At 34.0% G+C, this 14,572-nt stretch overlaps 1 protein-coding gene across 1 annotated transcript; it reads right to left on the minus strand.

The window, feature by feature from the left end:
* Positions 1 to 2,636: 2,636 nt before the first annotated feature.
* Positions 2,637 to 13,862, minus strand: LOC110038077. The gene is made up of 3 exons (XM_020742838.1): positions 13,827 to 13,862; positions 13,161 to 13,305; positions 2,637 to 3,100 (listed from the first exon to the last, which is right to left on the minus strand). The coding sequence occupies exons 1-3, from the start codon at positions 13,860 to 13,862 to the stop codon at positions 2,637 to 2,639; spliced, it is 645 nt and encodes a 214-aa protein (XP_020598497.1).
* Between the last annotated feature and the right edge of the window lie 710 nt (positions 13,863 to 14,572).

Here is a 14,572-nt window from a genome sequence, read left to right on the forward strand (position 1 = left end):
CTCTAGGAATAGTTAACAGGTAACTCCTATGTTTAGACCCAGGCTACTAAAGAGGAAATTAGACCTCAACCATAAGTGCAGTCAACAAATGGACCCCTAGGAGGCGTGGTGTGTCGGCCCGCACACAGCACATATTGGTGTTGACCGAAGAGATCAACAAAACCAAAATGACTGTTTAAGTCAATAAACTCATAATAGAATAGAAAAAGAATAAAAGATTTTTGCTGGAGAGTAAGCAGGGACTCCTGTTGGGCAAAAGGAAGGGGATTCCAGAAACAACCATCAGGAAAACTGACGGTCGTGGTGAAGATTTGATTTTAATCTAATGTTTAAAAAAAAATAATTTTGATTTCAATTGTAATACTTTTGAAGGAAAAAGTTATGTATGACGAGGCTGAATTGAGATGGAAAGCACAAGGACTTACATACAACTCAAAAGGTCACAACAGTGCATAGAACGAAACCATCAAGAACATTATGTCAAGAAGAAAAGACTATACCAGTTCAAGCAACCACTAGGGACATTACGTCCAAATTTGTTTTAGTCTAAGAATAGTGGCCATTAAGGACATTATACTAAACTTCAAGGTGGGAATCAGAATTCTGGTACTGACTCCGTGAGGAGAATTGGAATTCAGGTTCTAACCTCAAAAAGGAAAAAATATACGAGCTCAGGCAACCTCTATGGACATTATGTTCAAACTGGATCTAATCAAAGAGTGACAAACACTAGGAACATTATGCAAACCTTTAAGGTGGGAATTAGAATTCAAGTATTGACCTTGGGATGAGAACTGGATTTCAGGTAACACCCTCAAAAATGAAAAACTATACTAATTCGAGCAACCGCAAGGGGCATGACTTCTGAAATGGATATAGTCGAAGAATTGCAACCACTAGGGACATTACGCCAAACTTTAAGGTGGGAATCAGAATTCAATTATTGACCTGAGAGGAGAACTAGAATTCAGGTACTAGCCTCAAAAGGAAAAAAAATATACTAATTTGGGCAATCGCTAGGGACATTATGCCCAAACTAGATCTAGTCGAAGAATGACAACCACTCGGGACATTACACCAAACTTCAAAGTGGGAATCAAAATTTAGGTATTGACCATGGCAAGAGAACTGAATTTCAGGAACCAACCTTGAAAAGCAAAAAAAATATACCAGTTCAGACAACCGCTAGGGACATTATGTCGGAACTAGATCTAGTCGAAGAATGACAACCGCTCGAGACATTACGACAAACTTTAAGGTGGAAATTAGATATCAGGTACTCACCCTGACAGGAGAACAAGAATTCAGGTACCAGCCTTGAAAAGGAAAAACTATACCAGTTCGGGCAACCGCTAGGGGCATTACATCTGAATTGGATCTAGTCTATGAAGGCTGCGCCAAACATCAAAGTGGGATTCATAATTTAGGTACTGACCCTGAGAGGAGAACTAGAATTCAGGTACCAGCCTCGAAAAGAAAAGATTATACCAGTTCAGGGAACCTCTAAGGACATTATGTCTGAACTGGATCTAGTCAAAAAATGGTAACCACTCGGGACAATATGCCAAACCTCAATGTGGGAATCAAAATTCAGGTACTGACCTCAGGAGTATTAAAAGTACAAAGGTTTCATGAAAAGAAGATGAGATGTTGAAAAGAATTGCTAATAAGGGAGTAGGGTGGAGGCCTATCATGAATGCTGAGATTTTTTGAGCAGGGAGTAGGGCGGAAGCCTATACCAAGTGCTGAGATTTTGTGATAAGGGAGTAGGGCAAAAACCTATCCCATGTACTGAGATTTTTTGAGGACTGTGGCACTCCATGGAGGATTGTGAGAAATTTATGCAAACAGAGACATTTGTGCTATGAAAGCGGAGAGTGTGGAACTTCAAACTTGAGAGGAATTAATTCATTAAATTTATCTTTTTTCTTGTTGTCTTTATCATCATCTGATTATCAGGATATTTTTTCAAACTTAATCTCCATTGATTATTTTTTTTTCAAAAATATTTTTTATTTAAATTTTATTATCAAAATTTTGTGGTATCATTCTTTGTTCATTATAAATTAGAACCAACATGTGGTTCTGCAGCTCTTTATCCATTGCACAAAAAAAGTAATTTAACAAATATCTCAAATCTGAAAGAAACTTCATTAAACTGCTTCACATATGTGTTACAAACTAAACAAATGATGAAGATGTCAAAAGATAACATGTTGAATACATTCTGAAGCATCAAATGCTGAAACATTTCAAATATTGAATACATCTGAAACATTATATATCATATCTATCATATAGTGATGCAATATAAAAAGTGACAAGAACTATATATCAATCCTCTGTGGCAAGCTCATGATCATATTGACCTTCTAGGCCACGCTCTGGGACAAGAATTCTTTTCGCGTGCACTTAGAGGTACAACTATCACATAGCTCGTATGGATGCAGTTCTTCTAATTCTGGGTCTAAACAAACTCCATGAGGCATCTTACTGTCATCTATTCTTTTTAACATAATAAAAACTCTGCAGTGCAACACTTCTAAGATGGAGTGCTTTGCCAAATCTTCTTCGTTTTCATTCAATATTAAAACTGAACCCACTGGCAGTGGAATTTCAACATATCCTCAGAATTCTCAAGGGCCAACAATATCAATTTCTTTTCCAAACATAATACTACTCTTGCTCATAAAGGAAACAGTGCAAAAGGGCCTAATGAAATCATGATTATCAATATGTGGAGGAAAGCAGTCTCCTTCCTCGTAAATGTTGATGATGCAGCTACTTGGGATGCAATCTGCCAGTAGTACGCTCCATCTGAGCATTCTCTTAATCATCCTTCTTATTACGGAAGGCAGAGGATCCTTCTCCTCATATTTTAGGATGCACGGTGGCTTCCCTAGTTTATCCTTTACAACATTATAGCAACAACCAAATTGAATTGTAATTCTTTCCTTGCCCCTCATCCATTTCTGGGGCTCTGAGTAGGTCTTTTTGAGTAACAGGCCGGCGTGGCCTATGTCCTTCAAGTCAAACACGCAGTCGAGAATCGTCCTCTCATCACATTCGAAGAAAACCTCTGTTAACAGCTCCAGACCTTCTAAGATGTTAACAAATTTTCCTTGAATTTCCTCATAAAACTTAAATTCCCTTTTCTTGAATTTGCTCCTCCTTTCTAACTATGCGGTAGGATTTCTTCAAGGTCATTGGGGCTACTCCCACATTTCAATCTCCGTCAAAAACTCTTAAATAAAAATCTAAAAGATGCCTTGTTGTCTCTTCAAAATGTGTCCCTGTTCAATGAATCTTCTAGAAGTTACCTCCTTCCAAAAGCCAATTGAATGAAATTTCATTTCCATTAACTATTTCCCACATTTTCACCAAGGGTTACTTCAAACACCTCTTCAAAAATTTATCCAAACTTAATATATCATCAAATAACTACTTCTGGTGCTTAAGCATAGGGTACCTGGCACTTAGGCATGGCTCTGTCACTTAGGCAAGGCTCTCTCTGTTTAACTGGCGCGTAAGTGCAAGTCTTCGGCACTTAGCACCTCGGTTCATTTTTGCACCTTCTTCATTTTTGCTCCAAATTTGATTCTTTTTCACTCCTTTCATAAATTTTCATCGGTTTGATTGTACCTGAAAGAAAAACACACAAAACCTTTCATTAAAGCGTAATATCTCAAAAATAGGTATAAAAATGTGTACATAAAAACTATATTTTAGGTGTATCAAAATCCCCCAAACTTAAAATGTTACTTAAAAATATAGTAATTCTTCAAGTGAAACTCTAATTCTTTAAAACCAAATAATTAGATTGTGTGTATGAGTTTCTTTAGAATATTCTAAAATTTTTATGTAGAAATATAATAGTCTAATTTAGAAATATAGTAATTCTTCAAGTGAAACTCTAATTCTTTAAAACCAAATAATTAGATTGTGTGTATGAGTTTCTTTAGAATATTCTAAAATTTTTATGTAGAAATATAATAGTCTAATTTAGAAAAAACTTTAGTAAAAGAGACCAACTTATAGATTAGAAATTTTTATTTTAAAGATGTATGAAATTATAAGTTTCTATCTAGTTTAGAAATATTGTAAATCCTCAAAATATAGAGTTTAGCCATTCTATCTTCACCACTTAAAAAAATTTTATTAAACATAATTTTACTTACTATATTATATCCTTAAGCTTAAGAGCTTCTCATGGCTTATACTTTAAAAAGAGCAGATGTAGAACAAATTTTTGATTAGGCAATAATCCTCAAGCTCCTTTTTCATCTTTTTTTTTCTTTTTCTTTTTCTTCTTTTTCTTTTTTCTGACAAGGATTACTATATCTAGATAGGTCTTTAATGATTTTGAATTCCACTCTTCTTTTCTTAAAGCAAAGAGTTGATATATTTCCTTTAATTAAAAACATAATAAAAGTTTAGAAAATTAATTTCAATAAAAGAAATTTAAGTTTTGAAAAATAAAAGTCTAATCCTTCTACATTTTTAAAAAATACAATTGCTCCTACTAAAGATAGTTACATAATTTTTATCATTTTCACCTCAAAAATTTTTAACTTTAAGTTTTGTTTCATTGCTATAGGTTTTAACTAAATTCTCTTACTCATTTCTATATTCAAAATTTTACATACCTAATAAAACTTCATATACATAATCATTTTTCTTCAAATCAAAATCAAATTTATTAGAAGTACATTTGTGTTGACCTTCTTTTGGTTGAGGTCAAGTTTCATCCTAAGTAGCCTAGGGTCTAGCCATAGGACTTTTCTGTTGACTATTCTTAGAGGACTAGAAAATGAACCTTCACCATTGGAAACTCTGAACTCTTCTTTGCTCAACTTGAAGTTCCACGTATTGGTCCTAACCTCTAACACTTACACTTAGTAGGTGGGGGGGGCCAATATAGGGGAGCTCAAGGAGAGTCCCCATAGAATTGCTTGGCCTTAGGGTTAACTCTGAGAGGTGTGGTCTAGGTTAGTTTCACACACACACTTGCAAATTACACTTCCACTCACAGCCTTAAACCCAAACATCATTTTACTTCCACTCACTACCCTGAACCCAAACATTTTTAACTTTGATCCCTTAACCATTTGGGAGACTCATGTAAATGGTCCCCTAGGCCACTAGCCCTAGGCTAGGATGTAGGTAACATGTAGCTAACACCAGTACATGAAGGACTTAAAGTAGGGAATTCTATTGATTCATGTCTCAATTAGAGTGGTTGACACCCCAATTTTACCAAAATACTCAACTTTACCGTGTCCCTCCAAATCTACCCAATTTACCAAATTACCCTTGAAACCATAAAATTATCCAAATATCCCAAAATACTCAACTTTGTCCAAAAATCATCTCAAACTAATTGAAATTGCCCAATTGTCCAAAAAATCCCAAAGTTTGCAAATTTACCAAAATATCCCTCACTTTGCCAAAATTACAAAAATACTCCTCGTGACCCAAATTGTCTAAAAACCTTCAAAATCATTTCAAATGTCCCTAACATACATTTTGACTACTCCATTGAGCTCAATTTGACCAATTTGACCTATTTTGACCAAAAGCCCCAATTTACCTTTAAAGGCCCGATTTCCCTATTTCATCCTCAATTTCCACCAATTTGATTCTAATTTTCCCCAATTTCAATTACAATGTCAAATTAATTACATTTAAGCTTGATTGAAACCAAATCCAAGCCCAATTGACCCGCATTTGAATCTAATTTCAAACCAAATTAAAATGCCCCAATTTGACCCTAAGCCAAAATTTCACCAAATCTATCCATTTGCTACAATTTTGAATCATAAAATTTTTAAAATACTTCCCCACATCAAATTGAACCTTCAATTGGCCCTAGTCAACCATCAATTTTACTTAAAATCAACTTGAACCAAAACCCCCAATTTTTCCCCAAATTCCACCAAATTGAACTCCATAACCCAAAAATTTCCACTCAATTTCTTTCCAAAACTCTTCATGATAATCGCCCACATCAAATTGAACGATCAATTGGGCCTTAGAGAAACTCTAGCCCAACTCAAACCCACATCTAACCCAACACCCCCAAACTTGATCATGAGCCAAAATCATTCAAATTGAACTTCCAAATCAATTCACAATAACTCCAAACCTTTCTAAACTCCTTGTGAAAATTATATACACCATTTTGATCAATCAATTGACCTCAATGTCATGACTAGCTCAACCAAAACCCAACTTCAAGTCAACCTCAAAGTTAAACCCATGTACCAAAGTTGGCCAAACTAAGACAAATTAATCAAACCAAAGTCACCACAACCACCATTTGGACTCTAGTGACCAGGCTAGACCCACCTAGCCCACCCTACATGAGAAATGGACCAATGGTCCCTTGATTTAAGAGATCTCATCCCATTTAAAGCCTAAACTAAAATATCTTGATTATCATCACTTGTCATTAAGAGTTAACTATCATTAGCCACCCCCTGGCCTCCCTAGGTCCATAAGTGACTTAACCCTAGCCAGCCACCACCTCAGCCACTGGAAATAGCTAGCCCAAGGGAGCTCTAAGTGAATAGAACCCAAAATTAGACTTATTTGAGTTGGTTAAGTCCCATTAGAAATTAGAGCTCTTCTGCCCTCCACCTAAGCACTGCTTTGCACCCATTAATTGCGCCTAGTGGCCACCCCAAGCTCCTCTATTTAAACGCCCCCCACTTCATGAATAAAGGAGATAATGCTTGAAACTTAGAGGAAACTTTACCAAAATCTCAGCAGAGCTTCTTAAAACCTCCCTAAGTGCAATCCCCCTGCTTTCAGCCACCCACAACCACTACTTAGAGACAATTTGACCTTAAATTTAACTTAAAACAAGGAAACTTTCTGTCATGGCACCACAGTGCATCGAACTCCAATTAAACTTGCACACACCATCCTCATAGTGAGAGGAATTCATCCACCACAAAAGCCCCATCACAGAGAGCCTCTAATCTAACTCTAGAGCAACACTTGAAAATGAACTTGATCAAAATCATACCTAAACAATTAACTACAGCCTAGGAGCTCATCTAAAGTTTTGTTGAACTATTGTGAAGCTTCTCTAACCATCTGATTGAGGCTACTCCTCTCAAACAAAGGTATTGAGCTCTAACCCTAACCCGAGCTTAATTTGATTCTCCATAAGTATATAATAAATTTCAAGCTCGATCAACCATATAGATAGGTTTTTCTTAAGTAGATGAAGGTGTGGGAACAAACCCCATGTGATTTGGTTGGGGAACAAACCCCATGTGATTTGGTGATTTGGTTGAGTCTAGCTCAAGATTTTAAGGTTTTAGTGTGGGCGGCTTGGGGGTTAGGTGAGTTGGGGATGATGAACGAAGGTTGTCCAATCGCGCGTGTATCGTTTGAATGATTGAGATCGTGTTGGATGAAGGAATGGAACACAAGCAGTGGCTAACAAGGCGGCTAAATGGCTGGAGGTGCCAAATCAAAGGCGTCGTGTGTAAAGCTCAACACGTCGTAAGTTGCGCTTGCGCTGACTGGGTTAAATAGAAAAGTATGTATTTTCTAAATTATTTACATTTTTTATTATTGAAAATCCATAACTTTGCATAGAAAAACCATAAAAATATATTGAAAATACCCACTTGCTCATTAAATAGAGGAGAATAATATGAACCAAAAATAAAAAAATTATTTTTTGACTCTCTGTTTTTTAATTAATTAAATTGTCTCTATGATATTTTAATTTATTTTTATTAAATATTGATCACCATGGCTTGAAAATTATGGAGTTGTTCCTCATGACAGAGGAGATGTTCTCTGATTTTTTCAAGGTTAGAGAGCATCTCTATGCTTGTAACCCTAATTTTGCTTGTAACCCTACTCTATGCTTGTAACCCTAATTTTCAAGCTTGGATGACTATTTTGGCTTACATTAACTATATAAATTAAAATTTCACTTGGAAAATTTTAAGATAAATTTTAGTAGGTTTTCTGTAGTCAGCGAAGCTTAGGAAAAATATCATGATGGCTTGAAAAGTTTTGTGCATTTCTATAATTAATTAAATGTCTATATTTTATATTAATATATTTAAATTAGATCTTAATAAAAAATTAATTAAAATAATTCCACATTGTGTAGAAAAATAATGTTGACTCATTGTAAAAAATTTAAAATTATTTGATTAAGTTTGAGATCTAAAGTTTATTTTTTAAGGAAAATTATATTTTTTTGTACAAAAATAAATGTATTAAATTAAATACAAATAAAAAAATTATCGAAATTATTTTTCTGAGGTACTTGTGATCACGAGCACTTAGAAAAAATAAAAATTATTTTTGAGAAAATATTTCATTTTTTAATTATATTTTAAATTAAAAATATTTAAAAAATAATTAAAAATCCAAAAAAATATAAAATATTTCAAAATGTGCCTAATTGTTTCTTGATCACTTAGGACACATTTAAATATATTTTTCCATTTTTCTAAAGTTAAAAATAAATTTTTAAAGGCTTAAAAGTTTATTTTCCTTATTTTCCCTTTAAATTTATTATAACAAAAAATTAAAAATATAAAAAATATAAAATTTTATTTGACTGTGTTCTGTGGACTCTGAGAGATTTAATAAAAATATAAAAGAATAATCTTTATAATTAAGACATTTTTTTGTTTAATTAAATCATTAAAAATCATTATATAATAATTAAAATTTAAATATGAAGAATCATGAAATTTTGCCAAAGTGTTTCTCTGACTAAAGTGAACCTCTAATATTTTTTCTATAAACTAAAAATTTTTTTTTTATTGATTAAATAAATTAATATTGAAAATCCTATTTTTAAAATTAAAATAACTATTTAAATTAAATTAAAAATTAAAAGAGCCACATTTTCTCCTCTAATGTCGTAATTAACCCATGGATAGAGTACCTTAAAATTTTCAATGTCATTTAAATTACTATGAAGTGGAGAGCCCTAAGGGCAAAATGGTGATTTTATACTTTTGTGTCTTAATCAAAATTTAGGATTAAACAAAAGGAAAAATGTGTATTTTTGATTTAAATAAGTACTATTGGATGATTGAGACATAATGCGTTAAAAGGTAGAAACCAATTTGTCACTTTTACATGATAAGATTAAAATTATAATTTTTTTTATGAAGAATTGGAAGTTAATCAAAATCAAATGACTCTGAAGTGATGAGCTTAAGCTAAGAAAATGATAATTCACTTATTTTTGGCCCACAATTGATGATAATATGATCTTTTAATAAAGCTATGTATCTCATAAATTAAAATTTCAATAGCTGCACATTCTCCCTTTGAGATTTTTAAGGGCTTGCTAGTGATCTAGGCCTGATATTTAAACTTATTAGATGAGATTTAGAAAGGAAAACATGATTGATGATAAACACCTCTAAGCACTATAAGCCCGACTTAGACTTGCCTTAGAGGGATCCACCAACGTAACTCCTAAGTAAAATGTGAACTGATTAATTGAGTACCATGTCCTTGGGATAATTAAAATGTTAAGGTTCACTAAGTAATGATGTAATTTTTAATTCAACCTTGGATGATTAATGAAACAATATGATAAGTTTAAAATGAACTCGAAATATTTGAAGAGATCTTAAAAGCGATTTAGGGTCATTCTTTAAACACTTTGTAATCTCTTGGACTTTTTGAAGGACAAATTGAACCTGTTATATTTCATTCTAAAATCTTCTATTAAGATCTTTTTGGAATTCAGTGAGTCATAGTTTGAGAGTTAGGAAATTACATGTTCATCTACTCTTGCAATTTTTTTAAATCTTTTGTAAATTTTTATACATGTTGCAAAAGCTAACATTTTAGCGGCAATGCCAATAAGATGATAAGTACAATTTTACAAGTGTTAATTAATTTTTGTCATTTTACTTTACTGCAATTTACTTTTTCTTCCAAATATTATAATTTATTGGTTGGGCACTTTACTTTACTTGCAAAAATCAAAACCTTTTTTAAAAAAATTAATCAACATTTTAAAAAATCTAAAATGAATTGTTTCAAATGTAACCATAAATTCTTTGAAATGTCACTAAACAAAAAACATCCTTTTGAATTTAAGGAAGTCCCTTAGAGGAGGTAACCCATGGTTGTTAAGGAGATTTTCCCAATTTAAATGGGTTTCACAACTCGTTTAAGCTAAGTAAATTCAAAGGAAAATAGTTATAGCAGAACAAGGGAACTATGGGATCCTAACCGGTGTCGCTTTAATCAAATTTAACCCCCTTCCCCCACCCCATTATGATTGAACTTGAAAATTGTCATTTAAACCTTTAAACCTTAGACTTTAACACTGCTACTTCACCAAGGAGCTTGGAGCTAAGTTTATGAGCAGCCTTCTACAACAACAATCTGCGACAGCATGAAGATCTACAACACCATATCTTTCCTTATAATTAAACAACTAGCCATAAGATTTTGAGGTTGTTCGCCTAGTGCGACATAAATCCTCAACTTTTTATTTATGCCTTTTTATAGTTCTGCTATACAATCTAAGCCCTAACTCGTTTTAGGATTCTAAAGTTGTCGTTCGTCACGGCCTAAATCCTCAAATCTTCTAGGTTATTTGTGCGACTGTCTTACGTGAATGTATTACCTAATTAATAAAATTGGTAGAATGAAACTTTTAAATAATTTCATTTCAAAACTAAAGGCATATTATAGGATAGCTTGGGAAGACACCGAGGTTCTTCTCAGGATTCATGACATGCTCTAGTTATTTTTCCTTTAGATTTCATAAAAATGTTCCAAATTTGAGTCAATCCCATTTCACAACTCTTTCTCCGATCTTTTGAAAAATAATATCTCTTTGAACTCCTTGAAGACAATTTTCTTTAATTTTTATCAATAGTTTTTATAGGTGACTTCAGTTATCTAAGATGTGATTAACTAAAGGAGCACGCCCTTATAGGAAACTTTTAAGAACACAACTTAATATAAACCCTATTTGATTTTTCATATTAAATAGGGGAACTTATCGGTCGATATAAAAAAATGATTTTTTTTAGACTTAAACGGATGTCATAAATTCCTTTGTTTATTTCATCAAGCCTTACCGGTGAGTAGTGTATCTCTTCTTTAGGATGAATGCTTTCTTGCGGCACTAGACTCGTTTATTTAAACTAGTGAGGATATGGGATTGGTTCGGTCTCGTATTTTCAATATTTAAAATATTACTTTTCAAAATTATATATATACATATTAAATTAAATTGGGCATCGAGATATCCATTCCAGCGACCGATAATTTCAAATTTAGTGACCAACAAATTGAGAACAAATAAATTTCAAATTTTTTTAAAAAATTTTTCAGCCCCACCAAACTTAAATTTTTAATAAGAATAAAAATTTTAGCAACATATATATATATATATATATTTATTTGGTTTAAGGAGATGCTATTGTGTCCCTACATGTTTGACTAAAGAGGGGGTTACAGGAAAAAGATAAACAGCTAGAGAACTTTTGATTCAATACAGGAATCATCAGTCCTCCCAAAATGCCAAACAAAAACCACTATTTGCCTAAAATAATCCCCATATAACATGGAGAACACAACAAGAAGACAACAAGAAAAGGAGGGGGAAAGGAAATAACAACTGAAATAAAGCAGTCACTCTTGATCTTGATTAACAATTCTGAAGTGTGAGACATCAATCCTGTCTCCTTGAAGTAAAAACTAAATGGTGTGGGAAGGGGAAACAACAACAGAGAAATCCTTTAAGTTATAACCTTGTCTAGCAAGCCAATTTGCAAGTTGGTTTCCCTTTCTATAAATGAAAGTGTAGTGCACCTTTAGCTGTGAAGATATTTCTCTAATTATTTTGATCCAATAAGTAAGGTGCCAGGGTACATGCTCCTCATCCTTCAGTATATTGATTACAGCAGTAGAGTCCACTTCTAACCATAAGTTGTACCAGCTAGACATTTTGACAATTTTTAAGGCCCAATAAATAGCCACAAGTTCTGTTTCAATTGCATCAACATCCAAAATGGGAATGTGAAAATATAATATGCATTTCCCCAAGTGATTTCTGTAGACACCCCCCACACTTGCTCCTGACTTATTGAAGCTTCCATCAGTATTTATCTTGACAGTGTGATAATCAGGAGGTTTCCAGTAAAACCTATGAACATGAGTCTGGTTAGGTTGTCCCAAAGAGTAAAAGAGAAATGTTTGGAAATCTTTTGAACTTAATCATCTTGTGTACATAAGAAAGGCTATTTCTGACTATCTTTTCAGTTTTTGGTGTACCTTCTTCAAACTTAGCCTTGTTTCTTTCCATTCATATAAACCAAGCAACAATGAGGGGTATAGAAGCATAGTTCCTCTTATTCCATGTCTGCCAGCAAGTGGTAATGTTGTCCCAAGTAAAGAGATTTTTGTCAATATTTAAGTGGGACAACAGTTGGTGCCAAACAACTTGGACAAAATTGCATTCAAAAAATAGATGGGGCAGTGATTCCTCCTCCTGAAGACAGAACCTGCATTTAGAAGGCCCCCTTAATCCCTTTAGTTTAAGGATATCATCAGTAGGAAGTAGATTATGAAAAATCCTCCAACAGAAAAATGACATGGAGGGGGATAGAAAATTGTTCCAAATAATTGTGCTCCAGGCTAGGTGTTCCCATTGGAATACTTTAGAGTAGATGGCTTTGGTAAGACTTTGATTTAAGAAAGACTACCAAACAATTTTATCAGGCTTTCTTCTGTCAATTTTGATGCTGACAATTATTGTTACAGAATTGGCATGGAGAATATTTGATAGTTTATGTAAAGGCCAATCATCATCCACCCAGCAGTCAGCCACCTTGAGATCAATGTTAGGGGCACTATAGATAAGGGACAGCCAATCTTTAGGGCACCAATTATCAAGCCAGAAATTTATATCTCCTTTCCCCAAGTCCCAAATGAAAAGCCAAGTCCCAAATGAACAGCAGTATGTCTTATGTTCAACATCTTTCCCCATATTTTGGAATCCCCTATCTTTCTTTCAACAAGTGTGGGGTGCTGGTCTCTACAATATTTGCCCTTCATAAAAATAGCCCACAATGAAGTCTGAGCTCTGAATTTAATCCAAAGCTTGCATAAGTTGATTTGGAAGAGTTGATTAATACCCTTGAAGCCAATAACCCCAGCCAGCTGGAGTTTAGCCACTTTTTGCCAAGAAGCCCAATGCACTTGCTGCCTCTGTCCAGAACATAAAAATCCGTTAAAAGCCCTTTCAAGCTGAATTTGGGTGCTTTTCTTGATATTAGTCATCTGCATTATATAAGAGGGAAAAGTAGTTAGAATGCTTTTCAGCAGTGTAATTCTGCGCTGCCTCCATTAGAAAGAAAGGAAAGAGTCCACCCATTAAGGTAGGTAGTGATCTTATTTATGACTTCTTCAAATTGAATTTACCTAGTTCTTCCAGTAAGAAGCATGGTCCCAAAATACTTGACAGAAAGCTGAGAATTAGGGAAGCCAGTATAGCTAGAAGCCCATTGTTTACAGTTAGGATTAGCATGTTTATTAAATATCAGAAGGCACTTCTTAGGACTGAAACACATACCAGAGTGTGCTTGGAACTTTTGAAGAGCCTGATACACATTCCTTACAACATTCTTGTTAGCTCTAGAGATACCATGATGTCATCAACATAGAGCAAGTGATGGCAATGTTGGATCTGTGATGATAAATAGTGTAGTTTTGGTTTAACAGAGATTCATCCAGCATTCTAGATAAAGAGTCAATTGCAATAATGAACATAGTGTGGGATAAGGGGTCCCCTTGCTTCAAACCTCTGGATGCAGTGAAAGACCCCCAGCCTTTGCCATTTATGAAAATAGAGTGATTATTATTGTGAAGCCATCTGTGAATCAGCTGGCAGAAGTCTATGTTGAAACCTCTAGCTGTAAGAACATCCATAATGAATCCCCAACTGATAGTATCATAGGCCTTTTTCAAATCCAACTTGTAGATCAAATTTCCACCTCTACAAGTCTTATTTAGATCATTCAGAAGTTCACGTGCCAAAAGAGTGTTGTCAATAATAGATCTCCCCTTCACAAAGGCAGTCTGATTGGGTTTAATGATGTGTTCAAGATGAGGTTGGAGCCTATTGACAATGATTTTGCTAATCACTTTGCTAATTATAGTAGCTAAACAAATTGGTCTGAAGTGATTCCAGGTGGTTTGTATCTCAGATTTGGGGATCAGCACAAAAGTAGAAGCACTAAAGTAATGTGGGAGATTATTTCCTTGGAAAAAACTGGCCAGAAAAGATTATTTCCTTGGAAAAAACTAGCCACATTAGCTTTCACCTCAGGTTTAATAATGTCCTAAGATTTCTTATGGAACTTAGCTGTGAATCCATCAGGACCAGCTGCTTTGTTGCTATCAATAGAATTCATAGCCTCCCAAATCTCCTTTTCATCAAGGTTGTCACTTTTCATCAAGGTAGCAGTGTAAATCTGCTAAGCAGTGAAATAATCTAGATCAATAGGGATTCTATGATTGTGCTCTTGGTTCAACAGCTGTGATTGTG

The sequence above is a fragment of the Phalaenopsis equestris genome, unplaced genomic scaffold (genome assembly GCF_001263595.1).
Source record: "Phalaenopsis equestris unplaced genomic scaffold, ASM126359v1 Scaffold230228, whole genome shotgun sequence".
NCBI lineage: Eukaryota > Viridiplantae > Streptophyta > Magnoliopsida > Asparagales > Orchidaceae > Phalaenopsis > Phalaenopsis equestris.